General features: G+C 59.2%; 1 protein-coding gene across 1 annotated transcript in view; it reads right to left on the bottom strand.

The window, feature by feature from the left end:
- Nucleotides 1–20,194, bottom strand: part of LOC119922940 (proline-rich protein 36-like) — a 61,915-nt gene extending 41,721 nt beyond the window's left edge. Inside the window, exons 1-3 of the mRNA XM_038742559.1 lie at nucleotides 20,119–20,194; nucleotides 7,008–7,250; nucleotides 6,798–6,869 (exon numbers count right to left, since the gene is read on the bottom strand). Coding sequence (XP_038598487.1) covers nucleotides 6,798–6,869; nucleotides 7,008–7,250; nucleotides 20,119–20,194 — 391 coding nt within the window. The remainder of the gene's footprint in view (nucleotides 1–6,797; nucleotides 6,870–7,007; nucleotides 7,251–20,118) is intronic.
- Nucleotides 20,195–26,392: the final 6,198 nt, after the last annotated feature.

Raw genomic sequence — 26,392 nt, 5'->3', positions numbered from 1 at the left:
TAAGGAGAGTCTCTTGAGTTCTCTGTGAGTCTCTGGGCATCTCTGGGGGGGTCTCTGGGCCTTTCTGGGAGCATCTAAGGAGGGTCTCGAGTTCTCTGTGAGTCTCTGTTTCTGGGGGGGATCTCTGACTGTCTCTGGGCATCTCTGGGGGGGGTCTCTGGGCCTTTCTGGGAGGATCTAAGGAGGGTCTCGAGTTCTCTGAGTCCCTGACTGTTTCTAGGGGAGGGATCTCTGACTGTCTCTGGATATCTCTGACTGTCTCTGGGTATCTCTGGGAGGATCTAAGGAGAGTCTCTTGAGTTCTCTGTGAGTCTCCGGTCTTCTCTGAGGGGGTCTCTGGGCTTTTCTGGGAGCATCTAAGGATGGTCTCGAGTTCTCTGTGAGTCTCTGTTTCTGGGGGGGTCTCTGACTGTCTCTGGGCATCTCTGGGGGTGGTCTCTGGGCCTTTCTGGGAGGATCTAAGGAGGGTCTCGAGTTCTCTGAGTCCCTGACTGTCTCTGGGGGGATCTCTGACTGTCTCTGGGTATCTCTGACTGTCTCTGGGTATCTCTGGGAGGATCTAAGGAGAGTCTCTTGAGTTCTCTGTGAGTCTCTGGGCATCTCTGAGGGGGTCTCTGGGCCTTTCTGGGAGGATCTAAGGAGGGTCTCGAGTTCTCTGAGAGTTTCTGTTTCTGGGGGGTCTCTGACTGCCTCTGGGTATCTCTGGGGGGGCTCTATCTCTGGGAGAATCTAAGGAGAATCTCTCTGTGAGTCTCTGGACATCTCTGGGGGGGTCTCTGGGCCTTTCTGGGAGCATCTAAGGAGGGTCTCGAATTTTCTGTAAGTCTCTAGGCGTCTCTGGCCATCTCTGGGGGGGATCTCTGGGCCTTTCTGGGAGCATCTAAGGAGGGTCTCGAGTTCTCTGTGAGTCTCTGTTTCTGGGGGGGTTTCTCTGACTGTCTCTGGGCATCTCTGGGGGGGTCTCTGGGCCTTTCTGGGAGGATCTAAGGAGGGTCTCGAGTTCTCTCTGAGTCTCTGTTTCTGGGGGGGTCTCTGACTGTCTCTGGACATCTCTGGGGGGTCTCTGGGCCTTCTGGGAGGGTCTCGAGTTCTCTGTAAGTCTCTGTTTCTGGGGGGGTGTCTCTGACTGTCTCCGGGTATCTCTGGGAGGATCTAAGAAGGGTCTTGAGTTCTCTGTGAGTCCCTGTTTCTGGGAGGTGTCTCTGACTGTCTCTGGGTTATATCTCTGGGGGGTCTCTGACTGTCTCTGGTTATCTCTGGGAAGATCGAAGGAGCATCTCTTAAGTTCTCTGTGAGTCTCTGGGCATCTCTGACTGTCTCTGGACATCTCTGGGGGGTTCTCTGGGCCTTCTGGGAGGGTCTAAGGAGAGTCTCTTGAGTTCTCTGTGAGTCTCTGTTTCTGGGGGGGTCTCTGACTGTCTCTGGGTTATCTCTGGGGGGTCTCTGACTGCCTCTGGGTTATCTCTGTGGGGGTCTCTATCTCTGGACATCTCTGGGGGGGGTCTCTGGGCCTTCCTGGGGGGGTCTCTGACAGTCTCTGGACATCTCTGGGCGGATCGAAGGAGAGTCTCTCGAGCCCTCTGTGAGTCCCCGTTTCTGGGAGGCGTCTCTCACTGTCTCTGGGTTATCTCTGACTGTCTCTGGGTATCTCTGGGAAGATCGGAGGAGAGTCTCTCGAGTTCTCTGTGAGTCTCTGGGCATCTCTGGGGGGGTCTCTGGGCCTTTTGGGGGGCATCTAAGGAGGGTCTCTTGAGTTCTCTGTGAGTCTCTGTTTCTGGGGGGGTCTCTGACTGTCTCTGGGTTATCTCTGGGGGGTCTCTGACCGCCTCTGGGTTATCTCTGGGGGGGTCTCTGTCTCTGGACATCTCTGGGGGGGTCTCTGGGCCTTCCTGGGGGGGGTCTCTGACAGTCTCTGGACATCTCTGGGCGGATCGAAGGAGAGTCACTCGAGCCCTCTGTGAGTCCCCGTTTCTGGGAGGCGTCTCTCACTGTCTCTGGGTTATCTCTGACTGTCTCTGGGTATCTCTGGGAGGATCGGAGGAGAGTCTCTCGAGTTCTCTGTGAGTCTCTGGGCATCTCTGGGGGGGTCTCTGGGCCTTTTGGGGGGCATCTAAGGAGGGTCTCTTGAGTTCTCTGTGAGTCTCTGTTTCTGGGGGGGTCTCTGACTGTCTCTGGGTTATCTCTGGGGGGTCTCTGACCGCCTCTGGGTTATCTCTGGGGGGGTCTCTGTCTCTGGACATCTCTTGGGGGGGTCTCTGGGCCTTCCTGGGGGGGTCTCTGACAGTCTCTGGACATCTCTGGGCGGATCGAAGGAGAGTCTCTCGAGCCCTCTGTGAGTCCCCGTTTCTGGGAGGCGTCTCTCACTGTCTCTGGGTTATCTCTGACTGTCTCTGGGTATCTCTGGGAGGATCGGAGGAGAGTCTCTCGAGTTCTCTGTGAGTCTCTGGGCATCTCTGGGGGGGTCTCTGGGCCTTTTGGGGGGCATCTAAGGAGGGTCTCTTGAGTTCTCTGTGAGTCTCTGTTTCTGGGGGGGTCTCTGACTGTCTCTGGGTTATCTCTGGGGGGTCTCTGACCGCCTCTGGGTTATCTCTGGGGGGGTCTCTGTCTCTGGACATCTCTTGGGGGGGGTCTCTGGGCCTTCCTGGGGGGGTCTCTGACAGTCTCTGGACATCTCTGGGCGGATCGAAGGAGAGTCTCTCGAGCCCTCTGTGAGTCCCCGTTTCTGGGAGGCGTCTCTCACTGTCTCTGGGTTATCTCTGTCTCTGGGTATCTCTGGGAGGATCGAAGGAGTCTCTCGAGTTCTCTGTGAGTCTCTGGGCATCTCTGGGGGGGGTCTCTGGGCCTTTTCTCTGTGAGTCTCTGTTTCTGGGGGGTGTCTCTGACTGTCTCTGGGCATCTCTGGGGGCATCTAAGGAGGGTCTCTCGGGTTCTCTGCGAGTCTCTGTCTCGGGGGGGTGTCTCTGACTGTCTCTGGGCATCTCTGGGGGCATCTAAGGAGGGTCTCTCGGGTTCTCTGTGAGTCTCTGTTTCTGGGCGGGTCTCTGACTGTCTCTGGGCATCTCTGGGGGGGTCTCTGGGGGCATCTAAGGAGGGTCTCTCGGGTTCTCTGCGAGTCTCTGTCTCTGGGGGGGTGTCTCTGTCTCTGGGCATCTCTGGGGGCATCTAAGGAGGGTCTCTCGGGTTCTCTGCGAGTCTCTGTCTCTGGGGGGTGTCTCTGACTGTCTCTGGGCATCTCTGGGGGGGTTTCTGGGGGCATCGAAGGAGGGTCTCTCGGGTTCTCTGCGAGTCTCTGTCTCTGGGGGGGTCTCTGTCTCTGGGCATCTCTGGGGGCATCTAAGGAGGGTCTCTCGGGTTCTCTGTGAGTCTCTGTCTCTGGGGGGGTGTCTCTGACTGTCTCTGGGCATCTCTGGGGGCATCTAAGGAGGGTCTCTCGGGTTCTCTGCGAGTCTCTGTCTCTGGGGGGTGTCTCTGACTGTCTCTGGGCATCTCTGGGGGCATCTAAGGAGGGTCTCTCGAGTTCTCTGTGAGTCTCTGTTTCTGGGGGGGTCTCTGACTGTCTCTGGGCATCTCTGGGGGGGGTCTCTGGGGGCATCTAAGGAGGGTCTCTCGGGTTCTCTGTGAGTCTCTGTTTCTGGGGGGGTGTCTCTGACTGTCTCTGGGCATCTCTGGGGGCATCTAAGGAGGGTCTTTCGGGTTCTCTGCGAGTCTCTGTTTCTGGGGGGTCTCTGACTGTCTCTGGGTTATCTCTGGGGGGGTCTCTGTCTCTGGACATCTCTGGGGGGGTCTCTGACAGTCTCTGGACATCTCTGGGCGGATCGAAGGAGAGTCTCTCGAGCCCTCTGTGAGTCCCCCTTTCTGGGAGGCGTCTCTCACTGTCTCTGGGTTATCTCTGACTGTCTCTGGGTATCTCTGGGAGGATTGGGGGAGAGTCTCTCGAGTTCTCTGTGAGTCTCTGGGCATCTCTGGGGGGGTCTCTGGGCCTTTTCTCTGTGAGTCTCTGTTTCTGGGGGGGTCTCTGACTGTCTCTGGGCATCTCTGGGGGCATCTAGGGAGGGTCTCTCGGGTTCTCTGCGAGTCTCTGTCTCTGGGGGGTTGTCTCTGACTGTCTCTGGGTTATCTCTGGGGGGGTCTCTGTCTCTGGACATCTCTGGGGGGTCTCTGACAGTCTCTGGACATCTCTGGGCGGATCGAAGGAGAGTCTCTCGAGCCCTCTGTGAGTCCCCGTTTCTGGGAGGCGTCTCTCACTGTCTCTGGGTTATCTCTGACTGTCTCTGGGTATCTCTGGGAGGATCGGAGGAGAGTCTCTCAAGTTCTCGGGGGGTCTCTGGGCCTTTCGGGGAGCATCTAAGGAGGGTCTCTCGAGTTCTCTGTGAGTCTCTGTTTCTGGGGGGGGGTCTCTGACTGTCTCTGGGCATCTCTGGGGGCATCTAAGGAGGGTCTCTCGAGTTCTCTGCGAGTCTCTGTCTCGGGGGGGTGTCTCTGACTGTCTCTGGGCATCTCTGGGGGCATCTAAGGAGGGTCTCTCGGGTTCTCTGCGAGTCTCTGTCTCTGGGGGGGTGTCTCTGACTGTCTCTGGGCATCTCTGGGGGCATCGAAGGAGGGTCTCTCGGGTTCTCTGCGAGTCTCTGTCTCTGGGGGGGTGTCTCTGACTGTCTCTGGGCATCTCTGGGGGCATCGAAGGAGGGTCTCTCGGGTTCTCTGCGAGTCTCTGTCTCCGGGGGGGTGTCTCTGACTGTCTCTGGGCATCTCTGGGGGCATCTAAGGAGGGTCTCTCGGGTTCTCTGCGAGTCTCTGTCTCTGGGGGGGTGTCTCTGACTGTCTCTGGGCATCTCTGGGGGCATCGAAGGAGGGTCTCTCGGGTTCTCTGCGAGTCTCTGTCTCTGGGGGGGTGTCTCTGACTGTCTCTGGGCATCTCTGGGGGCATCTAAGGAGGGTCTCTCGGGTTCTCTGCGAGTCTCTGTCTCTGGGGGGGTGTCTCTGACTGTCTCTGGGCATCTCTGGGGGCATCTAAGGAGGGTCTCTCGGGTTCTCTGCGAGTCTCTGTCTCTGGGGGGGTGTCTCTGACTGTCTCTGGGCATCTCTGGGGGCATCGAAGGAGGGTCTCTCGGGTTCTCTGCGAGTCTCTGTCTCTGGGGGGGTGTCTCTGACTGTCTCTGGGCATCTCTGGGGGCATCTAAGGAGGGTCTCTCGGGTTCTCTGCGAGTCTCTGTCTCTGGGGGGGTGTCTCTGACTGTCTCTGGGCATCTCTGGGGGCATCGAAGGAGGGTCTCTCGGGTTCTCTGTGAGTCTCTGTTTCTGGGGGGGTCTCTGTCTGTCTCTGGGCATCTCTGGGGGGGTCTCTGGGGGCATCTAAGGAGGGTCTCTCGAGTTCTCTGTGAGTCTCTGTTTCTGGGGGGGTGTCTCTGTCTCTGGGCATCTCTGGGGGCATCTAAGGAGGGTCTCTCGGGTTCTCTGCGAGTCTCTGTCTCTGGGGGGGTGTCTCTGACTGTCTCTGGGTTATCTCTGGGGGGGTCTCTGTCTCTGGACATCTCTGGGGGGGTCTCTGACAGTCTCTGGACATCTCTGGGCGGATCGAAGGAGAGTCTCTCGAGCCCTCTGTGAGTCCCCGTTTCTGGGAGGTGTCTCTCACTGTCTCTGGGTTATCTCTGACTGTCTCTGGGTATCTCTGGGAAGATCGGAGGAGAGTCTCTCGAGTTCTCGGGGGGTCTCTGGGCCTTTCGGGGGGCATCTAAGGAGGGTCTCTCGAGTTCTCTGTGAGTCTCTGTCTCTGGGGGGGGTGTCTCTGACTGTCTCTGGGCATCTCTGGGGGCATCTAAGGAGGGTCTCTCGAGTTCTCTGTGAGTCTCTGTTTCTGGGGGGGTGTCTCTGACTGTCTCTGGGCATCTCTGGGGGCATCTAAGGAGGGTCTCTCGGGTTCTCTGTGAGTCTCTGTCTCTGGGGGGGTGTCTCTGACTGTCTCTGGGCATCTCTGGGGGCATCGAAGGAGGGTCTCTCGGGTTCTCTGCGAGTCTCTGTCTCTGGGGGGGTGTCTCTGACTGTCTCTGGGCATCTCTGGGGGCATCGAAGGAGGGTCTCTCGGGTTCTCTGCGAGTCTCTGTCTCTGGGGGGGGTGTCTCTGACTGTCTCTGGGCATCTCTGGGGGCATCGAAGGAGGGTCTCTCGGGTTCTCTGCGAGTCTCTGTCTCGGGGGGGGTGTCTCTGACTGTCTCTGGGCATCTCTGGGGGCATCGAAGGAGGGTCTCTCGGGTTCTCTGCGAGTCTCTGTCTCTGGGGGGGGTGTCTCTGACTGTCTCTGGGCATCTCTGGGGGCATCGAAGGAGGGTCTCTCGGGTTCTCTGCGAGTCTCTGTCTCTGGGGGGGTGTCTCTGACTGTCTCTGGGCATCTCTGGGGGCATCTAAGGAGGGTCTCTCGGGTTCTCTGCGAGTCTCTGTCTCTGGGGGGGGTGTCTCTGACTGTCTCTGGGCATCTCTGGGGGCATCGAAGGAGGGTCTCTCGGGTTCTCTGCGAGTCTCTGTCTCTGGGGGGGTGTCTCTGACTGTCTCTGGGCATCTCTGGGGGGGGGTCTCTGGGCCTTCCCGGGGCGGGGCGAGGTCTCTCGCGGGGGTCTCTGGCCGTCTCTGAGCCGGGGAGGGTCTCGGGCCCCCTGGGCATCTCCGGGGCGCTCAGTCCAGTGCTCGGCCCGCCGTGAGCGCCCAATAAGTAGGACCGGGAGACTCTCTGGGGCTCGGAGGAGGGTCTCTCGGGGAGCGGGGGTGTCTCTGAGCGTCTCTGAGCGTCTCTGTGTCCCCTCCCTTACCTGCTGGGGTGGTCCCGGGCCCGGGGGACGGTCCTGGGGGTCGGAGGTCATCGGCGGGGGTCTCCATCTCACCTGCGGGAAGGCAGAGGGGGTCATCACTATGTACTGAACGCCACGCCGCGCCCCGGGGGAGACCGCGCGACCCCCGGGAAGGGGGACGCGGCACCAGGCCGCCAATTCCCATTTTACAGGTGGGGGAAACTGAGGCACGGCGGGACCGAGGAGCTCGGCGGAGTCCGAGGAGCTCGGCGCAGTCCGAGGTCCCGGGTTCGAATCCCAGCTCCCCGAAAGGCGGGCGGCGCCAGGCCGCCAATTCCCTTTTCCCAGGCGGGGGAAACTGAGGCAGAGTGGGACCGAGGAGCTCGGCGGAGTCCGAGGTCCTGGGTTTGAGTCCCACCTCCCCGAAGGCGGGCGGCGCCAGGCCGCCAATTCCCTTTTCCCAGGCGGGGGAAACTGAGGCAGGGCGGGACCGAGGAGCTCGGCGGAGTCCGAGGTCCCGGGTTCGAATTCCGCCTCCCCGAAGGCGGGCGGCACCGGGCCGCCAATCCCCTTTGTACAGGCAGGGGAAACTGAGGCAGGGCGGGACCGAAGAGCTCGGCGGAGCCCGAGGTCCTGGGTTCGAATTCCGCCTCCCCGAAGGCGGGCTGCACCAGGCCGCCAATTCTCATTTTACAGGCGGGGGAAACTGAGGCAGGGCGGGACCGAGGAGCTCGGCGGAGTCCGAGGTCCCGGGTTCGAATGCCGCCTCCCCGAAGGCGGGCGGCACCGGGCCGCCAATCCCCTTTGTACAGGCGGGGGAAACTGAGGCAGGGCGGGACCGAGGAGCTCGGCGGAGCCCGAGGTCCTGGGTTCGAATCCCAGCTCCCCGAAGGCGGGCGGCGCCAGGCCGCCAATTCTCATTTTACAGGCAGGGGAAACTGAGGCAGGGGGGGACCGAGGAGCTTGGCGGAGTCCGAGGTCCTGGGTTCGAATCCCGCCTCCCCCCACTGCCATTCTAGTGAGCGCCTACTGTGGGCAGAGCACTGGACTGGGCGCTCAGCCGGGTGACTTGGGGCGAGTCACTTCTCTGGGCCTCAGTTCCCTCATCTGGAAAATGGGGGTGGAGACGGCGACCGCCCCGGCGCTTAGAACAGCGCTTGGCACATAGTAAGCGCCTAATAAATGCCATTATTATTATTATCTCTGTCTCTCCCCTCTCTCCGTCTCTCTGTCTCTCCCCTCTCTCCGTCTCTGTCCCTCCTCTCCCTCCGTCTCTGTCTCTCCTCTCCCTCCGTCTCTGTCTCTCCTCTCCCTCTGTCTCTCCCCTCTCTCTATCTCTCCCCATCTCTGTCTCACCCCTCTCTCTATCTCTTCCCTCTCTGTCTCTCCCCCCTCCATCTGTCTCTCCCCTCTCTCCATCTCTGTCTCTCCCCTATCTCTGTCTCTGTCTCTCCCTCCCTCTCTGTCTCTCCCCTCTGCCTCTTCCCTCTCTCCATCTTTTTTCTCCCGTCTCCGTCTCTGTCTCTCCCTTCTCCCTTTGTCTCTCCCCTCTCCCCATCTCTATCTCTCCCCATCTCTGTCTCACCCCTCTCTCTATCTCTCCCCTCTCTGTCTCTCCCTCTCTCCATCTCTGTCTCTCCCCTCTCCCCATCTCTGTCTCTCCCCCCTCCGTCTCTGTCTCTTCCCCTCTGCCTCTTCCCTCTCTCCATCTTTTTTCTCCCGTCTCCCTCTGTCTCTCCCTTCTCCCTCTGTGTCTCCCCTCTCTCTATCTCTCCCCTCTCTGTCTCTCCCCCCTCCATCTCTGTCTCTCGCTCTCTCCATTTCTGTCTCTCCCCCTCTGTCTCTCCCATCTCTCCATCATCTTTTTTCTACCCTCCCTCTGTCTCTCCCCTCTCTCCATCTGTCTCTCCCCTCTCTCTGTCTCTCCCCCTCTGTCTCTCTCTCTCTCTCCATCTCTGTCTCTCCCCCTCTGCCTCTCCCCTCTCTCCATCCTTTTTCTCCCCTCTGTCTCTGTCTCTCCCCCTCCATCTGTCTCTCCCCAACTCCATCTCTCCCCTCTCTGTCTCTCCCCATCTCTGTCTCCCCCCCTCTCTACCTCTCCCCCCTCCATCTCTGTCTCTCCCTGTCTCCATTTCCGTCTCTCCCCTCATCTTTTTTCTACCCTCCCTCTGTCTCTCCCCTATCTCTGTCTCTCCTCCCTCCATCTCTGTCTCTCTCTCTCCATTTCTGTCTCTCCCCCTCTGCCTCTCTCCCTTCTCCCCTATCTCTGTCTCTCCCCCCTCCATCTCTGTCTCTCCCCTCTATCCATCTTTTTTCTCCCCCCTCTCCGTCTCTGTCTCTCCCCTCTCTCCCGCTCTGTCTCTCTCCTCTCTCCCTGTCTCTCCCCCATCTCTGTCTCTCCCCCTCCATCTCTGTCTCTCTCTCCATTTCCGTCTCTCCCCCTCTGCCTCCCCCCTTCTCCATCTTTTTTCTCCCCCCTCCGTCTCTGTCTCTCCCCTCTCTCCATCTCTGACTGTCCCCTCCCCATCTCCGTCTCTCCCCCTCCATCTGTCTCTCCCCCCTCCCTTGTCTCTCCCCTCCATCTCTGTCTCCTATCTCTGTTTCTCCCCCTCTGTCTCTCTCCCCACTCTGTCCATCTCTGTCGTCTCTCCCCCTCTCCACATCTCTGTCTCTCTCCCCGCTCCTGCATCTCTGTCTCTCCCCTCTCTCCATCTCTCTCCATCTTTTTTTCTCCCCTCTCCCCATCACTGTCTCTCCCCTCTCCTCTGTCTCTCTCCCCTCTCCATCTCTCTCCCCTCTCCGTCTCTGTTTCCTCTCCGTCTCTGTCTCTCCCTAGGGACCGTCCCTAGATGCTGTCAACTTGTCCTTCCCAAGCGCTTAGTACAGTGCTCTGCACACACTAAGCGCTCAATACGATTGAATGAATGAATGTCTCTCCCCTCTGTCTCTCCCCTCTCTCCGTCTCTGTCTCTCCCCTCTGTCTCTCCCCAACACTGTCTCTCCCCTATCTCTCTCCCCTCTCCATCTCTGTCTCTCCCCTCTCTCCATCTCTGTCTCTCCCCTCTCCCCATCCCTGTCTCTCCCCTCTCTCTCCATTTCTGTCTCTCCCCATCACTGTCTCGCCCTTCTCTCTCTTTCTCTATCTCTGTCTCTCCCCGTCCGTCTCTGACTGTCCCCTCCCCATCTCTGTCTCTCAGTTCTCTCTGTCTCTGACTGTCTCCTCTCCGTCTCTGTCTCTCCTCCTCCATCTCTGTCTCTCCCCATCCCTGTCTCTCCCCTCTCTCCATCTCTGTCTCTCCCCCTCCATCTCTGTCCCTCCTCTCCCTCCGTCTCTGTCTCTCCCCTCCCTCCATCTGTCTCTCCCCTCTCTCCGTCTCTGTCTCTCCCCCTCCATCTCTGTCTCTTCCCTCTCTCCGTCTCTGTCTCTCCCCTCTCTCCAGCTCTGTCTCTCTCCCTCCATCTCTGTCTCTCCCCTATCTCTGTCTCTCTCTCCCTCCATCTCTGTCTCTCCCCTCTCTCCATCCGTCTCTCCCCTCTCTCCATCTCTGTCTCTCCCCTCTCTCCATCTCTGTCTGTCTCCCCTCTCTCCATCCCTGTCTCTCCCCTCTCTCCATCTCTGTCTCTCCTCTCTGTTTCTCTCCCTCCATCTCTGTCTCTCTCCCTCCATCTCTGTCTCTCCCCTCTCTCCATCTCTCCCCCCTCTCCATCTCTGTCTCTCCCCTCTCTCCATCTGTCTCTCCCCTCTCTCCATCTCTGTCTCTCCCCTCTCCCTGTCTCTATCTCTCTCCTCTCTCAGTCTCTCCCCATTTCTGTCTCTCCCCTCTCCATCTCCGTCTCCTCTCCATCTCTGTCTCCTCTCCGTCTCTGTCTCTACCCATCTCTGTCTCTCCCCTGTCCCCTATCTCTCTCCCCTCTCCATCTCTGTCTCCTCTGCATCTCTGTCTCTCCCCGGTCTCTGTCTCCCCCCTCTCTCCCCATCTCTGTCTCTCCCCTTCTCTGTCTCTCCCCATCCCTGTCTCTCCCCTCTCTCCCCCTCTATCTCTCCCCATCACTGTCTCTCCCCTCTCTCCCCGTCCATCTCTGACCGTCCCCTCCCCGTCTCTGTCTCTCCCTTCTCTGTCTCTGACTCAGTTCTCTCTGTCTCTGACTGTCTCCTCTCCGTCTCCGTCTCTCCCCCTCCATCTCTGTCTCTCCCCATCCCTGTCTCTCCCCTGTCTCCATCCCAGACTGTATCCTCTCCATCTCTGTCTCTCTGACTCCTCTCCGTCTCTGTCCTCCCTCCGTCTCTGTCTCTCCCCTCTCTCCATCTCTGTCTCTCTCCCTCCATCTGTCTCTCCTCTCTCCGTCTCTTTCTCTCCCCTCTCTCCGTCTCTGTCCTCCCTCCGTCTCTGTCTCTCCCCTCTCTCCATCTCTGTCTCTCTCCCTCCATCTGTCTCTTCTCTCTCTCCGTCTCTGTCTCTCCCCTCTCTCCATCTCTCTCCCTCCCCTCTCTCCATCTCTCTCCCTCCCCTCTCTCCATCTCTGTCTCCTCTCCATCTCTGTCTCTCCCCTCTCTGTCTCTCCCTTCTTTCCATCTCTGTCTCTCCCCTCTCCATCTCTGTCTCTCCCCATCTCTGTCTCTCCCCTCTCCCCATCTCTGTCTCTCCTCTCTCTCCATCTCTGTCCTTCCCCTCTCTCCATCCCAGACTCTGTCTCTCCCCTCTCTCCATCTCTGTCTCTCTCTCCATCTCTGTCTCTCCCCTCTCCCCTATCTCTGTCTCTCCTCTCTCTCCATCTCTGTCTCTCCCCCCTCCATCCCAGACTGTCTCCTCTCCATCTCTGTCTCTCCCCCATCTCTGTCTCTCTCCCTCCATCTGTCTCTCCTCTCTCTCCATCTCCATCCCTCCCCTCTCCGTCTCTGTCTCTCTCACTCCATCTCTGTCTCTCCCCTCTCTCCATCTCTGTCTCTCCCCTCTCTCCATCTCTGTCTCTCCCCTCTCCATCTCTCCTCTCTCTCCATCCTTGTCTCTCCCCTCTCTCCATCCCAGACTGTCTCCTCTCCGTCTCTGTCTCTCCCCTCTCTCCATCTCTGTCTCTCTCCCTCCATCTCTGTCTCTCCCCTCTCTCTGTCTCTGTCTCCCTCCATCTGTCTCTCCTCTCTCTCCATCCTTGTCTCTCCCCTCTCTCCATCTGTCTCTCCCCTCTCTCCATCTCTGTCTCTCCCCTCTCCGTCTCTGTCTCTCTCCCTCCGTCTCTGTCTCTCCCTTCTCCGTCTCTGTCTCTCCCCTCTCCATCTCTGTCTCTCCCCCCTCCGTCTCTGTCTCTCCCCTCTCTCCATCTCTGTCTCTCCCCTCTCTCCATCTCTGTCTCTTTCCCTCCATCTCTGTCTCTCCCCCTCCGTCTCTGTCTCTCCCCTCTCTCCATCTCTGTCTCTCTCCCTTATCTCTGTGTCTCTCTCCCTTATCTCTGTGTCTCCCCTACCATCTCTGCGTCTCCCCCCGTCCATCTCTGCCCCCTCCCCCACGACCGGAAACGAAGAAACGGACGGACACGAGAAACCCCGTTGGGGTGGGGGAGGGGGGAGGTCAAAGGGCAGCCGGGGGGGGGGCGGGGAAACTGAGGAAGGGGGAAGGGATGGAGGAGGGGGGCGGGGGAGGGGATGGAGAGGGGGAAACTGAGGAAGGGGGAGGGGATGGAGAGGGAGGGGGGAAACTGAGGAAGGGGGGAGGGTTCGGAGGGGGAGGGGCGGGTCCGGGCCCCATCTGTCGCCCCCCTCCCCCCCCCCCCCGCCGAGGGCCGAAAACATCTGGAAAACGTTTGCCCCTCCCCCCCTCCCCAATTTCCCAGTTTTCTCCCAACTTTCCCGCTTTTCCCTCCCAGGATCGCGCCCCGAAATTGGGGGGGGGGGGGGAGCGGGCCCAGAAGGCGGATCCCCCCCCCCAACCCAAAGGCGCCGCTGGCTGAACCCCCTCCCCCCAAGAGACCCCCCCCACCCCTTCCCCCAAAGAGATCTCTCCCCCCAGCTCCCCTAAGAGACCCCTCGCCCCCTCCCCCAAAAGAGACTTTCCCGCTCCCCCCTAAAAAAGAGATCTCTTTTCCCCAGACCCCAAAGAGACCCCCCACCCCTTCCCCCAAAGAGATCTCTCCCCCCAGCTCCCCTAAGAGACCCCTCGCCCCCTCCCCAAAAAGAAACTTTCCCGCTCCCCCCCAAAAAGAGATCTCTTTCCCCCAGGCCCCAGAGACCCCCCAACCCCTTCCCCAAAAGAGATCTCTTCCCCCAGACCCCAAAGAGACCCCCACCCCTTCCCCAAAAGAGATCTCTCTCCATCCCCCCAACTCTCTTGAGACCCCCTCGCCCCCTCCCCAAAAAGAGATTTTCCCGCTCCCCCTGAAACAGAGATCTCTTTCCCCCAGGCCCCAAAGAGACCCCCCACCCCTTCCCCCAAAGAGATCTCTCCCCCAGCTCCCCTAAGAGACCCCTCGCCCCCTCCCCAAAAAGAGATTTTCCCACTCCCCCTAAAACAGAGATCTCTTTCCCCCAGACCCCAAAGAGACCCCCAACCCCTTCCCCAAAAGAGATCTCTCTCCATCCCCCCAACTCTCTTAAGAGAACCCCTCGCCCCCTCCCCAAAGAGATTTTCCCGCCCCCCCTAAAAGAGATCTCTTCCCCCCGACCCCAAAGAGACCCCCCAACCCCTTCCCCCAAAGAGATCTCTCCCCCCAGCTCCCTTAAGAGACCCCTGGTCCCCTCCCCAAAAAGAGATTTTCCCGCTCCCCCCTAAAACAGAGATCTCTTTCCCCCAGACACAAAAGAGACCCCCACCCCTTCCCCCAAAGACATTTCTCCATCCCCCCAGCTCCCCTAAGAGACCCCTCACCCCCCTCCCCAAAAAGAGACTTTCCCGCTCCCCCCCAAAAGAGATCTCTTTCCCCCAGACCCCAAAGAGACCCCCCCACCCCTTCCCCCAAAGAGATCTCTCCCCCCAGCTCCCCTAAGAGACCCCTCGTCCCCTCCCCAAAAAGAGATTTTCCCGCTCCCCCTAAAAAAGAGATCTCTCTTTCTCCAGATCCCAAAGAGATCCCCCCAACCCCTTCCCCAAAAGAGATCTCTTTCCCCAGACCCCAAAGAGACCCCCCCACCCCTTCCCCCAAAGAGATCTCTCCCCCCAGCTCCCCTAAGAGACCCCTCGTCCCCTCCCCAAAAAGAGATTTTCCCGCTCCCCCCCAAAAAAGAGATCTCTTTCCCCCAGGCCCCAAAGAGACCCCCCACCCCTTCCCCCAAAGAGATCTCTCCCTCCGTCCCCCCAGCTCCCCTAAGAGACCCCTCGCCCCCTCCCCAAAAAGAAACTTTCCCGCTCCCCTAAAAAAGAGATCTCTTTTCCCCAGACCCCAAAGAGACCCCCCAACCCCTTCCCCCAAAGAGATCTCTCCCCCCAGCTCCCCTAAGAGACCCCTCGCCCTCTCCCCAAAAAGAAACTTTCCCGCTCCCCCCTAAGAAAGAGATCTCTCTTTCCACCAGACCCCAAAGAGACCCCCCAACCCCTTCCCCCAAAGAGATCTCTCCTCCCAGCTCCCCTAAGAGACCCCTCGCCCCTCCAAAAGAGATTTTCCCGCTCCCCCCTAAAAAAGAGATCTCTTTCCCCCAGACCCCAAAGAGACCCCCCAACCCCTTCCCCAAAAGAGATCTCTTCCCCCAGACCCCAAAGAGACCCCCATCCCTTCCCCAAAAGAGATCTCTCCCCCCAGCTCTCCTAAGAGATCTCTTCCCCCAGACACTAAAGAGACCCCCACCCCTTCCCCCAAAGAGATCTCTCCCCCAGCTCTCCTAAGAGACCCCTCGCCCCCTCCCCACAAAGAAACTTTCCCGCTCCCCCCTAAAAAAGAGATCTCTTTCCCCAGACCCCAAAGACACCCCCAACCCCTTCCCCCAAAAGAGATCTCTCCCCCCAGCTCCCTTAAGAGACCCCTCGCCCCCTCCCCAAAAAGAGATTTTCCCGCCCCCCCAAAAAAGAGATCTCTTTCCCCCGACATCAAAGAGACCCCCCACCCCTTTCCCAAAAGAGATCTCTCCCCCCAGCTCCCCTGAGAGACCCCTCGCCCCTCCCCAAAAAGAGATTTTCCCGCTCCCCCCTAAAAGAGAGATCTCTTTTCCCCAGACATCAAAGAGACCCCCCACCCCTTCCCCGAAAGAGATCTCTCCCCCCAGCTCCCCTAAGAGACCCCCTCGCCCCCTCCCCCAAAAGAAACTTTCCCGCTCCCCCCTAAAACAGAGATCTCTTTCCCCCAGACCCCAAAGAGACCCCCAACCCCTTCCCCCAAAGAGATCTCTCCCGCAGCTCCCCTAAGAGACCCCTCGCCCCCCCCAAAAGAAACTTTCCCGCTCCCCCCTAAAACAGAGATCTCTTTCCCCCAGACCCCAAAGAGACCCCCAACCCCTTCCCCCAAAGAGATCTCTCCCGCAGCTCCCCTAAGAGACCCCTCGCCCCCCCCAAAAGAAACTTTCCCGCTCCCCCTAAAACAGAGATCTCTTTCCCCCAGGCCCCAAAGAGAACCCCAACCCCTTCCCCAAAAGAGATCTCTCTCTCCATCCCAACTCCCCTAAGAGACCCCTCGCCCCCTCCCCAAAAAGAAACTTTCCCGCCCCCCTAAAACAGAGATCTCTTCCCCCAGACCCCAGAGACCCCCCACCCCTTCCCCAAAGAGATCTCTCCCCCCAGCTCCCTTAAGAGACCCCTCGCCCCCTCCCCAAAAAGAGATTTTCCCGCTCCCCCTAAAAAAGAGATCTCTTCCCCCAGACCCCAAAGAGACGCCCCCCACCCCTTCCCCCAAAGAGATCTCTCCCCCCAGCTCCCTTAAGAGACCCCTCGCCCCCTCCCCAAAAAGAAACTTTCCCGCTCCCCCCTAAAACAGAGATCTCTTTCCCCCAGACCCCAAAGAGACCCCCCACCCCTTCCCCAAAAGAGATCTGTCTCTCCCCCCAGCTCCCCTAAGAGACCCCCCCTCCCTGAAAAAGAGAATTTCCCGCTTCCTCCGTCCCCTTCCCCAAAAGAAATCTCTCTCTCTCCCCCCTGCTCCCCCAAAGAGACCCCCATCTCCTCCCCAAAGAGACCCCCATCCCCTCCCCCAAAAGCGACCCCCCCAAGATAATTCCCCCCCGCTTCCCAAAGAGACCCCTATCCCCTCCCCAAAAAGAGATCTCTCCCTCTCTTTCTCTCCCCCCCGACCTCCAAAAGACCCCCCCAAACCCCTTCCCCAAAGAGATCTCTCTCTCCCCCAATTCCCAGAGACCCCCTCCCCAAAAGAGATCTCCCTCTGCTCCCCAAAGAGACCCCCTTAACCCCTTCCCCAAAGAGATCTCTCTCTCTCCATCCCCCCAGCTCCCCCAAGAGACCCCTCGCCCCCTCCCCAAAGAGACTTTCCCGCTTCCCGAAGAGATCTCTGTCCCCTTCCCCCAAAGAGATCTCCCTCTCCCCCGCTCCCCAAAGAGACCCCCCTCCCCTCCCCAAAAAGAGATCTCTCTCTCTTCCCCTGCTCCCCAAAGAGACCCCCATCCCCTCCCCACAAAGAGATCTCTCTCTCTCCCCCTGCTCCCCAAAGAGACCCCCATCTCCTCCCCAAAAAGAGATCTCTCTCTCCCCCTGCTCCCCAAAGAGACCCCCATCCCCTCCCCACAAAGAGATCTCTCTCTCTCTCCCCCTGCTCCCCAAAGAGACCCCCATCCCCTCCCCACAGAGATCTCTCTCTCTCTCCCCCTGCTCCCCAAAGAGACCCCCATCCCCTCCCCCAAAAGAGATCTCTCTCTCCCCCTGCTCCCCAGAGACCCCCATCCCCTTCCCAAAAAGAGATCTCTCTCCCTCTCCCCCTGCTCCCCAGAGACCCCCATCCCCTCCCCAAAAAGAGATCTCTCTCTCTCCCCCGCTCCCCAAAGAGACTCCCATCCCCTCCCCAAAAAGAGATCTCTCTCTCCCCCTGCTCCCCAAAGAGACCCCCATCCCCTCCCCAAAAAGAGATCTCTCTCTCCCCCTGCTCCCCAAAGAGACCCCCATCCCCTCCCCACAAAGAGATCTCTCTCTCTCCCCCTGCTCCCCAGAGACCCCCATCCCCTCCCCACAAAGAGATCTCTCTCTCTCCCCCGCTCCCCAAAGAGACCCCCATCCCCTCCCCAAAAAGAGATCTCTCTCTCTCTCCCCCTGCTCCCCAGAGACCCCCACCCCCTCCCCAAAAAGAGATCTCTCTCCCCCTCCCCCTGCTCCCCAAAGAGACCCCCATCCCCTCCCCAAAAAGAGATCTCTCTCTCTCTCCCCCTGCTCCCCAAAGAGACCCCCATCCCCTCCCCAAATAGAGATCTCTCTCTCTCTCCCCCTGCTCCCCAAAGAGACCCCCATCCCCTCCCCACAAAGAGATCTCTCTCTCTCTCTCCCCCTGCTCCCCAAAGAGACCCCCAACCCCTTCCCCAAAAGAGATCTCTCTCTCTCCCCCTGCTCCCCAAAGAGACCCCCATCCCCTCCCCACAAAGAGATCTCTCTCTCCCCCTGCTCCCCAAAGAGACCCCCATCCTCTCCCCACAAAGAGATCTCTCTCTCTCTCCCCCTGCTCCCCAAAGAGACCCCCACCCCCTCCCCAAAAAGAGATCTCTCTCCCTCTCCCCCTGCTCCCCAAAGAGACCCCCATCCCCTTCCCAAAAAGAGATCTCTCTCTCTCTCCCCCTGCTCCCCAAAGAGACCCCCATCCCCTCCCCAAATAGAGATCTCTCTCTCTCTCCCCCTGCTCCCCAAAGAGACCCCCATCCCCTCCCCACAAAGAGATCTCTCTCTCTCTCTCCCCCTGCTCCCCAAAGAGACCCCCACCCCCTTCCCCAAAAGAGATCTCTCTCTCTCCCCCTGCTCCCCAAAGAGACCCCCATCCCCTCCCCACAAAGAGATCTCTCTCTCCCCCTGCTCCCCAAAGAGACCCCCATCCTCTCCCCACAAAGAGATCTCTCTCTCTCTCCCCCTGCTCCCCAAAGAGACCCCATCCCCTCCCCAAAAAGAGATCTCTCTCTCTCTCCCCCCTGCTCCCCAAAGAGACCCCCATCCCCTCCCCAAAAAGAGATCTCCCGGCTCCCCAGAGACCCCTCCATCCCCTCCCCCCAAAAGTAACCTCCCTTCCAAAAAGAGACCCCCCCACTCTGCAAAGAGACCCCATCCCCTCCCCAAAAAGAGATCTCCCCGCTCCCCAGAGACCCCTCCGCCCCCTCCCCGAAAAGTAATCTCCCTTCCAAAAAGGGACCCCCCTACTTCCCAAAGAGACCCCCTCCCCCAAAGAGGTCTCCCCGCTCCCCAAAGACCCCCCCACCCCACCCCCAAAAGTAACCTCCCTTCAAAAAAGAGACCCCCCCACTCCCATCCCCTCCCCCCAAAGTGACCCCCTCCCCAAAAGAGACCTCCCCGCTCCCCAGAGACCCCTCCGCCCCCACCCCCAAAAAGTGTCCTCCCTTCAAGACCCCCCACTCCCCAAAGAGACCCCCACCCCCTCCCCCCAAAGTGTCCCCCTCCCCCAAAAGAGAGACCCCCCTCTCCCAAAAGAGACCACTCCGCTCCCCCCCAAAGTGACCCCCTCCCCCAAAAGAGACCTCCCCGCTCCCCAGAGATCCCTCCGCCCCTACCTCAAAAGTGACCTCCCTTCCAAAAAGAGACCCCCCACTCCCCAAAGAGACCCCCCAATCCCTCCCCCCAGTGACCCCCCTCCCCCAAGAGAGACCCCCTCCCCCAAGAGAGACCTCCCCGCTCCCCAAAGAGACCCCCATCCCCTCCCCGCAAAAGTAACCCCCTCCCCCAAGAGTGACCTCCCTTCAAAAAAGACCCCCCACTCCCCAAAGAGACCCCCCTCCCCTCCCCCCAAAGTGACCCCCTCCCCCAAAAGAGACCCCCCCGCTCCCCAAAGAGACCCCCATCCATCTCCTCCCCCCCAAAAGAGATCTCCCCGTTACCCAGAGACCCCTGGGGCCTCCTCCTCCCCCCAAAGGGACCCCCGAAAAACGGTCCCCTGGGGGGGAGAGGGAGGGGGAGATGACGGGGGGGAGGGGAGAGGATGAGGGGAGAGGATAGGGGGAGGGGATATCAATCAATCAATCGTATTTATTGAGCGCTTACTGTGTGCAGAGCACTGTACTAAGCGCTTGGGAAGGACAAGTTGGAAGATGGGGGGGAGGGGAGTTTAGACTGTGAGCCCACTGTGGGGTAGGGACCCTCTCTCTATGTTGCCAGCTTGGACTTCCCCAGCGCTTAGTACAGTGCTCTGCGCCCAGGAAGCGCTCAATAAATACGATTGATTGATTGATTGATTGATGGAGATGATGGGGGGAGGGGAGAGGATGGGGGAGGGGAGATCAATCAATCAATCGTCTTTATTGAGCGCTTACTGGGTGCAGAGCACTGTACTAAGCGCTTAGGGAAGGACCAGTTGGATGATGGGGGGAGGAGGGGAGATGATGGGGGAGGGGAGATGATGGGGGAGGGGGGAGATGATGGGGGAGGGGGGAGATGATGGGGGGAGGGGAGATGATGGGGGGAGGGGGAGATGATGGGGGAGGGGGAGATGATGGGGGGAGGGGAGATGATGGGGGGAGGGGGAGATGATGGGGGAGGGGGAGATGATGGGGGGAGGGGGAGATGATGGGGGGAGGGGGAGATGATGGGGGGGAGGGGGAGATGATGGGGGGAGGGGGAGATGATGGGGGAGGGGGAGATGATGGGGGGGAGGGGGAGATGATGGGGGGAGGGGGAGATGATGGGGGGAGGGGGAGATGATGGGGGGAGGGGGAGATGATGGGGGGAGGGGGAGATGATGGGGGAGGGGGAGATGATGGGGGAGGGGGAGATGATGGGGGGAGGGGGAGATGATGGGGGAGGGGGAGATGATGGGGGAGGGGGAGATGATGGGGGGAGGGGGAGATGATGGGGGAGGGGGAGATAATGGGGGGGAGGGGGAGATAATGGGGGAGTGGGAGATAATGGGGGGGAGGAGATATTTTGGGGGGGGGTCGTACCTGCAGCGGCCCAAAAGAGGAGGGAGCAGAGCCACATGGGGGGCGGCGGCGGGGGAGACGCCCACCCCCACATTGGGACCCTCCCCCCCTTCCCCTCCAACTGGTCCTCGGGCCCGGCCCGGGAGAGACACGCACGCAGAGACAGAGAGAGACACAGAGAGAGAGAGAGACAGAGAGAGACAGAGAGACGACGGTCCTCTCCCTCCGAGCCCCAGGGCGAATCGGACGGCGGCCGGACCCCGCGGACACCGCTCCCCGCCCCTCGGGGGACACGCCCCCCTCGGGGCCACGCCCACCGGGCCACGCACGAGGCACGCACGGGGACACGCCCCTCACGCACGGGGCACGCCCAGCACGCGGACGGGCCACGCCCCCTGACGCAGGCGGGACACGCCCCCGGCACGCGCCTCATTACGAAGGCAGGACACGCCCCTGACGCATGCGCCCCACAGCTGAGGGGACCGGGACACGCCCCCTCGCGCAGGCGCGTTATGCCCCGCCTGCTTACGCACGGACCACGCCGCCGACGTACGAGCCACGCCCTCCATTACGTAGGCAGACCCCGCCCCTGACGCAGGGGCCCCCTAACAGAACCGGGCCACGCCCCCTCGCGCAGGCGCGGAGGGCCCCGCCTGCTTACTTAGACAGACCACGCCCCCGACGCACGAGCCACGCCCCCGGCACACGCCCTATTACGAAGGCAGACCACGTCCCTTACGTATGCGCCACGCCCCTGAGAGGACAGGGCCACGCCCCCTCGCCCAGGCGGGGAAGGCCCCGCCTGCTTATGCAGGCAGACCACGCCCAGGACGCACGAGCCACGCCCCCCGCCACGCGCCTCATTACGTGGGCAGGACACGCCCCTGACGCATGCGCCCCAGCCCTGACGGAGCCGGGCCACGCCCCCTCGCGCAGGCGCGGAAGCCCCCGCCTGCTTACACCGGCAGACCACGCCCCGGACGCACCAGCCACGCCCCCTCCACGCGCCTCGTTACGTGGACAGGCCCCGACCCTGACGCATGCGCCCCACCCCTTACAGGACGGGGCCACGCCCCCTCGCGCAGGCGCGGAAGCCCCGCCTGCTTACGCAGACATACCACGCCCCCCGACGCACGAGCCCCGCCCCTGGCACGCGCCTCTTTACGTAGGCGTGCCACGCCCCTGACGCAAGAGGCACGCCCCCCGGCAGGAGCCTCATTACGCAGGCAGGCCACGCCCCTTTCGCACGCGCCCCACCCCAGAGAGGACCAGGCCACGCCCCCTCGCGCAGGCGCAAAAGGCACCGCCTGCTTACACATACAGACTACGCCCCCAACGCACGAGCCACGCCCCCCAACACGCGCCTCATTACGTGGACGGGGCACGCGCCGACGAGACAGCCACGCCCACTGCACGCGCCTCATTACGCAGGAAGGCCCCGCCCCTGACGCATGCGCCCCACCCCTGACAGGGCCGGGCCACGCCCCTTTGCGCAGGCGGAAAGGCCCCGCCTGATTACGCAGGCAGACCACGCCCTCGACGCACAAGCCACGCCCCCGGACGCACGCCTCATTACGTAGGCAGGCGGCTCCCCTGACGCATGCTCCCCACCCCTAACAGGTCCGGGTCACGCCCCCTCGCGCAAGCGCGGAAGGCCCCTCCTGCTTACGCACAGACCACGCCCCCGGCACGCGCTCGTTACGTGGGCGTGCCACGCCCGTGACGCAAGAGGCACGCCCCCAGGCAGGCACCTTTACACGTGGGCAGGCCACGCCCCCACGCACGAGCCACGCCCCCCGGCACGAGCCTCATTACGCAGACAGGCTACGCTCCGACGCACTAGCCGCGCCCCCACCACGCGCCTCGTGACGTAGGCAGGCCACGCCCCTGACGCACGAGCCACGCCCCCAGGCACGCGCCTCCTTCATTCATTAATCGTATTCATTTAGTGCTTATTCATTCATTCATTCAATCGTATTTATTGAGCGCTTACTGTGTGCAGAGCACTGTACTGAGCACGTGGGAAGGACAAGTTGGCAACATCTAGAGACGGTCCCTACCCTACAGCGGGCTCACGGTCTAGAAGGGGGTGACAGACAACAAAACAAAACATATTAACAAAATAAAATGAATACAATAAATATGTACAAATAAAATTAAATAAATAAATAGGGGATAAATCCGTACAAACATATATATAGGTGCTGTGGGGAGGGGAAGGAGGTAAGGCGGGGTGATGTATATATGTATATATATGTTTGTACATATTTATTACTCTATCTTCAATCAATCAATCAATCATTTATTGAGCGCTTCCTGTGTGCAGAGCACTGTACTAAGCGCTTGGGAAGGACAAGTTGGCAACATCTAGAGACGGTCCCTACCCAACAGCAGGCTCACAGTCTAGAAGGGGGAGACAGAGAACAAAACCAAACATACTAACAAAATAATATAAATAGAATAGATACGTGCAAGTAAAATAAATAGATAAATAAATAGAGTAATAAATATGTACAAACATCTACCCATTCTATTTATTTTATTATGTCAGTATGTTTGGTTTTGTTGTCCGTCTCCCCCTTCTAGACCGTGAGCCCGCTGTTGGGTAGGGACCATCTCTAGGTGTTGCCGACTTGTACTTCCCAAGCGCTTAGTCCAGTGCTCTGCACACAGGAAGTGCTCAATAAATACGATTGATTAATTGATTGATTGATTGATGGATGGATGAGAAGGGGAGGGAGGGAGAGGTAGGAGGGGGCACGCCCCTGACGCATGCGCCCCAACCCTGACAGGACCGGGCCACGCCCACTCGCGCAGGCGCGGAAGTCCCCGCCTCCTTACGCAGACAGACCACGCCCCGACGCACGTGTCAAGCCCACGGCACGAGCCTCCGCGCGTACGCAGGCCACGCCCCCTGACGCACAAGGTCCCCGCCCCCTTACGCAGACCACACCCCTGACGAACAAGCACCGCCCCCTTACGAGGCAGACCACGCCCCCTGACCCAGAAGCCACGCCCCCTTGCGCCGGCAGGACCGCCGCTGACGCACAAAGCTCCGCCCCCGACACGACCGGAGCACGCCTCCTCGCGCAGGCGCAGAAGGCCCCGCCCACTACGCAGGCACACGTCATCGTACGCACAAAGGCCCCGCCCCTTACGGCGGCAGGCCACGCCCCCGAGGCACGCGCAGGCGCGGAAGGACGGTCTCTCTATGTTGCCTAGACTTCTAGAGTGTGAGACCACTGTTGTGTAAGGACTGTCTCTATATGTTGCCAGCTTGTACTTCCCAAGCGCTTAGTACAGTGCTCTGCGCATGTCCGTGGCTCAATGGAAAGAGCGCGGGCTTTGGAGTCAGAGGTCATGGGTTCAAATCCCAGCTCTGCCAATTGTCAGCTGGGTGACTTTGGGCAAGTCACTTCACTTCTCCGGGCCTCAGTTACCTCATCTGTTAAATGGGGGTTAAGACTGTGAGCCTCCTGTGGGACAACCTGATCACTTTGTAACCTCCCCAGCGCTTAGAACAGTGCTTTGCACATAGTCAGCGCTTAATAAATGCCATCATTATTATTCTTAATACATACGATTGACTGATTGCCAACTTGTCCTTCCCAAGCGCTTAGTGCCGTGCTCTGCACACAGTAAGCGCCCAATAAATACGATTGAATGAATGAATGAGTGAATGAATGATCCGCCCCATCACGCAGGCGGGCCACGCCCCCTAGCACAAGCCCCGCCCTTAACACGCCCTCATTACGTAGCAGACCACGCCCTCTGACGCACAAGGTCCCGCCCCCTTACGCACGCAGGCCACGTCCCGACAGGATAGGGCCACGCCCCCCCGCGCAGGCGCGGAAGGGTCGTCTCTATATCAATCGTGTTTTTATTGAGTGCTTACTGTGTACAGAGCACTGTACTAAGCGCTTGGGAAGTACAAGTTGGCGACATATAGAGACAGTCCCTACCCAACAATCAATCAATCATATTTACTGAGCGCTTACTGTGTGCAGAGCACTGTACTAAGCGCTTGGGAAGTTCAAGTTGGCAACATATAGGGACGCTCCCTACCCAACAGGGCTCACAGTCTAGAAGGGGGAGACAGAGAACAAAACCAGACATACTAACAAAATAAAATAAATAGAATAGATATGTATAAGTAAAATAAATAAATAAATAAATAGAGTAATAAATATGTACAAACATATATACAGGTGTGGGGAAGGGAAGGAGGTACAGTACAATGTGCTAAGCGCTTAGGACAGTGCTAAGCGCTTAGTACAGTGCTCTGCACATAGTAAGCGCTCAATAAATACGACTGATGATGATGAGGTAAGATGGGGGGATGGAGAGGGGGACGAGGGGGAGAGGAAGGACATGTATGTTGCGAACTCGTCCTTCCCAAGCGCTTAGTCCAGTGCTCTGCACACAGTAAGCGCTCAATAAATACGATTGATTGAATGAGTGAATGAATGAATGAATGAATGTGGCGCCCCGTGACGCAGGCGGGTCACGCCCCTGAGCACGAGCCACGCCCCCGGCACGGGCCTCATTACGCGAAGGCCCCGCCCCCTGACGCACAAGGCCCCGCCCCCCGCGCAGGCGCTGAAGGAACCTCCCCTTACGCAAAAAGGCCACGCCCCCTTAGGCAGACAGGCCACGCCCCCCGCGCAGGCGCAGAAGGCCCCGCCCTCTTACGCAGGCAACACGTCATTTGACGCACAAAGCCCCGCCCCCTTTTCTTTGTCCTCTCCCCTTCCATCCTCCCCCCCTTCCTTCTTCCCGCTCCCTCCCTCCCTGCTTTCTCCTCTCTTCCCCTTTCCCGCTCCTTCTTCTCTTCCTTCCCTGGTCCCTGCTCCTCTTCTTCTCCCTTTCTTCCCCTCCTCTTTCTCTTCCTCTCTTCCTTCCCTGGTCCTTGCTTCTCTCCACCTTCCCTTCCCTTCTTCCGATTCCTCCTCTTCTCTTCCTTTTCCCTCCCTCTTCCGCTCCTTCTTCTCTTCCTTCCCTGGTCCCCGCTTCTCTCCCTCCTCTTCCCCTTCTCCTCTTTCTTTTCCCTCCCTCCCTCTTCCCCTTCTCCCCCTTTCTTCCAGTTCTCTCCTTCTTCACTTCCTCTTCCAATTCTTCTTTTCCTTCCCTGGTCCCCGCTTCTCTCCCTCCTCTTCCCCTTCTCCTCTTTCTTTTCCCTCCCTCCCTCTTCCCCTTGTTGTCCACAGCGGACTTGGCATGAATGACTCCATCTTGTGCATATCAACAGTAACACTTTATTTTGTGCAGACCGAAGCACTCCAGTGTTTGTAAAGTAACATTAACCAAAGTGGCCCCTCTCTGTCTGGAATGTCCCCATCCTGTGTTGACCATTATCTCCTGATAACATCTTGTAAACAGGGATTTTAACACTAACCAAACCATGACAAACAAACGGTTGTACTTTAACTTGGGATCTTGGAATGCCAAGGCCTCACGTACGGCACTACTCTCAGGAATCCTTTGTGTAGCTCGGATTTGAAACCCAATAAAAGAGGAAGAAGCGGCTGGGATCGGGGCTGCTTGTCACTCGTACCTCTCCCAGGAGGTGAACGGGCAGGTAGCCACTTTCCTTCTTTACTGCTCTATCTGAACTCACGTCTCCGAGTCATTTTTCCTATCTGCGTCACCACCCTGGGTACAAGAACCCTGCGGCCGATTTACACCGATTAACCTATTTTGCACCCTACTTGTCGATAACACCCTTCTCCCCCTTTCTTCCAGTTCTCTCCTTCTTCACTTCCTCTTCCAATTCTTCTTTTCCTTCCCTGGTCCCCGCTTCTCTCCCTCCTCTTCCCCTTCTCCTCTTTCTTTTCCCTCCCTCCCTCTTCCCCTTCTCCCCCTTTCTTCCAGTTCTCTCCTTCTTCACTTCCTCTTCCTTCCCTGGTCCCTGCTTCTCTCCCTCCCTTCCCTTCTTTCTTTTCCCTCCCTCTTCCCCTTCTCTCCCTCCTCTTCCCCTTCTTCCTCCCTCTTCCCCTTCTTCTCTTCCTTCCCTGCTCCCTGCTTCTTCCCCTTCTCTCCGTCCTCTTCCTCTCCTTCTTTTCCTCTTCCCCTTCTTCTCTTCCTTCCCTGGTTCCTGCTTCTCTCCCCCTTCTCCCCCTTTCTTCCCCTTCTCTCCATCCTCTTCCTCTGCTTCTTTTCTTCTTCCCCTTCTCTTCCTTCCCTGGTCCCTCCTTCTCTCCATCTTCTTTTCCCTGCTTCTCTCCCCCTTCTCTCCGTCCTCTTCCTCTCCTTTTCCTCTTCCCCTTCTTCTCTTCCTTCCCTGGTCCCTGCTTCTCTCCATCTTCTTTTCCCTGCTTCTCTCCCCCTTCTTCTGCTTCTCTCCGTCCTCTTCCTCTCCTTCTTTTCTTCTCTTCCTTCCCTGGGCCCTGCTTCTCTCCATCTTCTTTTCCCTGCTTCTCTCCCCCTTTTTCCGATTCCCCTTCTTCTCCCTTCTCTTCCTTCCCTCGTCCCTGCTTCTTTCCCCTTTCTTCCAATTCCTCTTCTCCCCCTTTCTTCCCCTTCTCTTCCTCTCCTTCTTCTCTTCCTAACCTGGTCCCTGCTTCTCTCCCTCCTCTTCTTCTCCCCCTCTCTCCCTCCTCTTTCCCTTCCCTCCCTCTTCCCCTTCTCTCCC

Source organism: Tachyglossus aculeatus, unplaced genomic scaffold (assembly GCF_015852505.1).
Source record: "Tachyglossus aculeatus isolate mTacAcu1 unplaced genomic scaffold, mTacAcu1.pri scaffold_131_arrow_ctg1, whole genome shotgun sequence".
NCBI lineage: Eukaryota > Metazoa > Chordata > Mammalia > Monotremata > Tachyglossidae > Tachyglossus > Tachyglossus aculeatus.
Note: the sequence above shows the minus strand (reverse complement) of the source record. Positions and strands in the feature narration are given on the sequence as shown.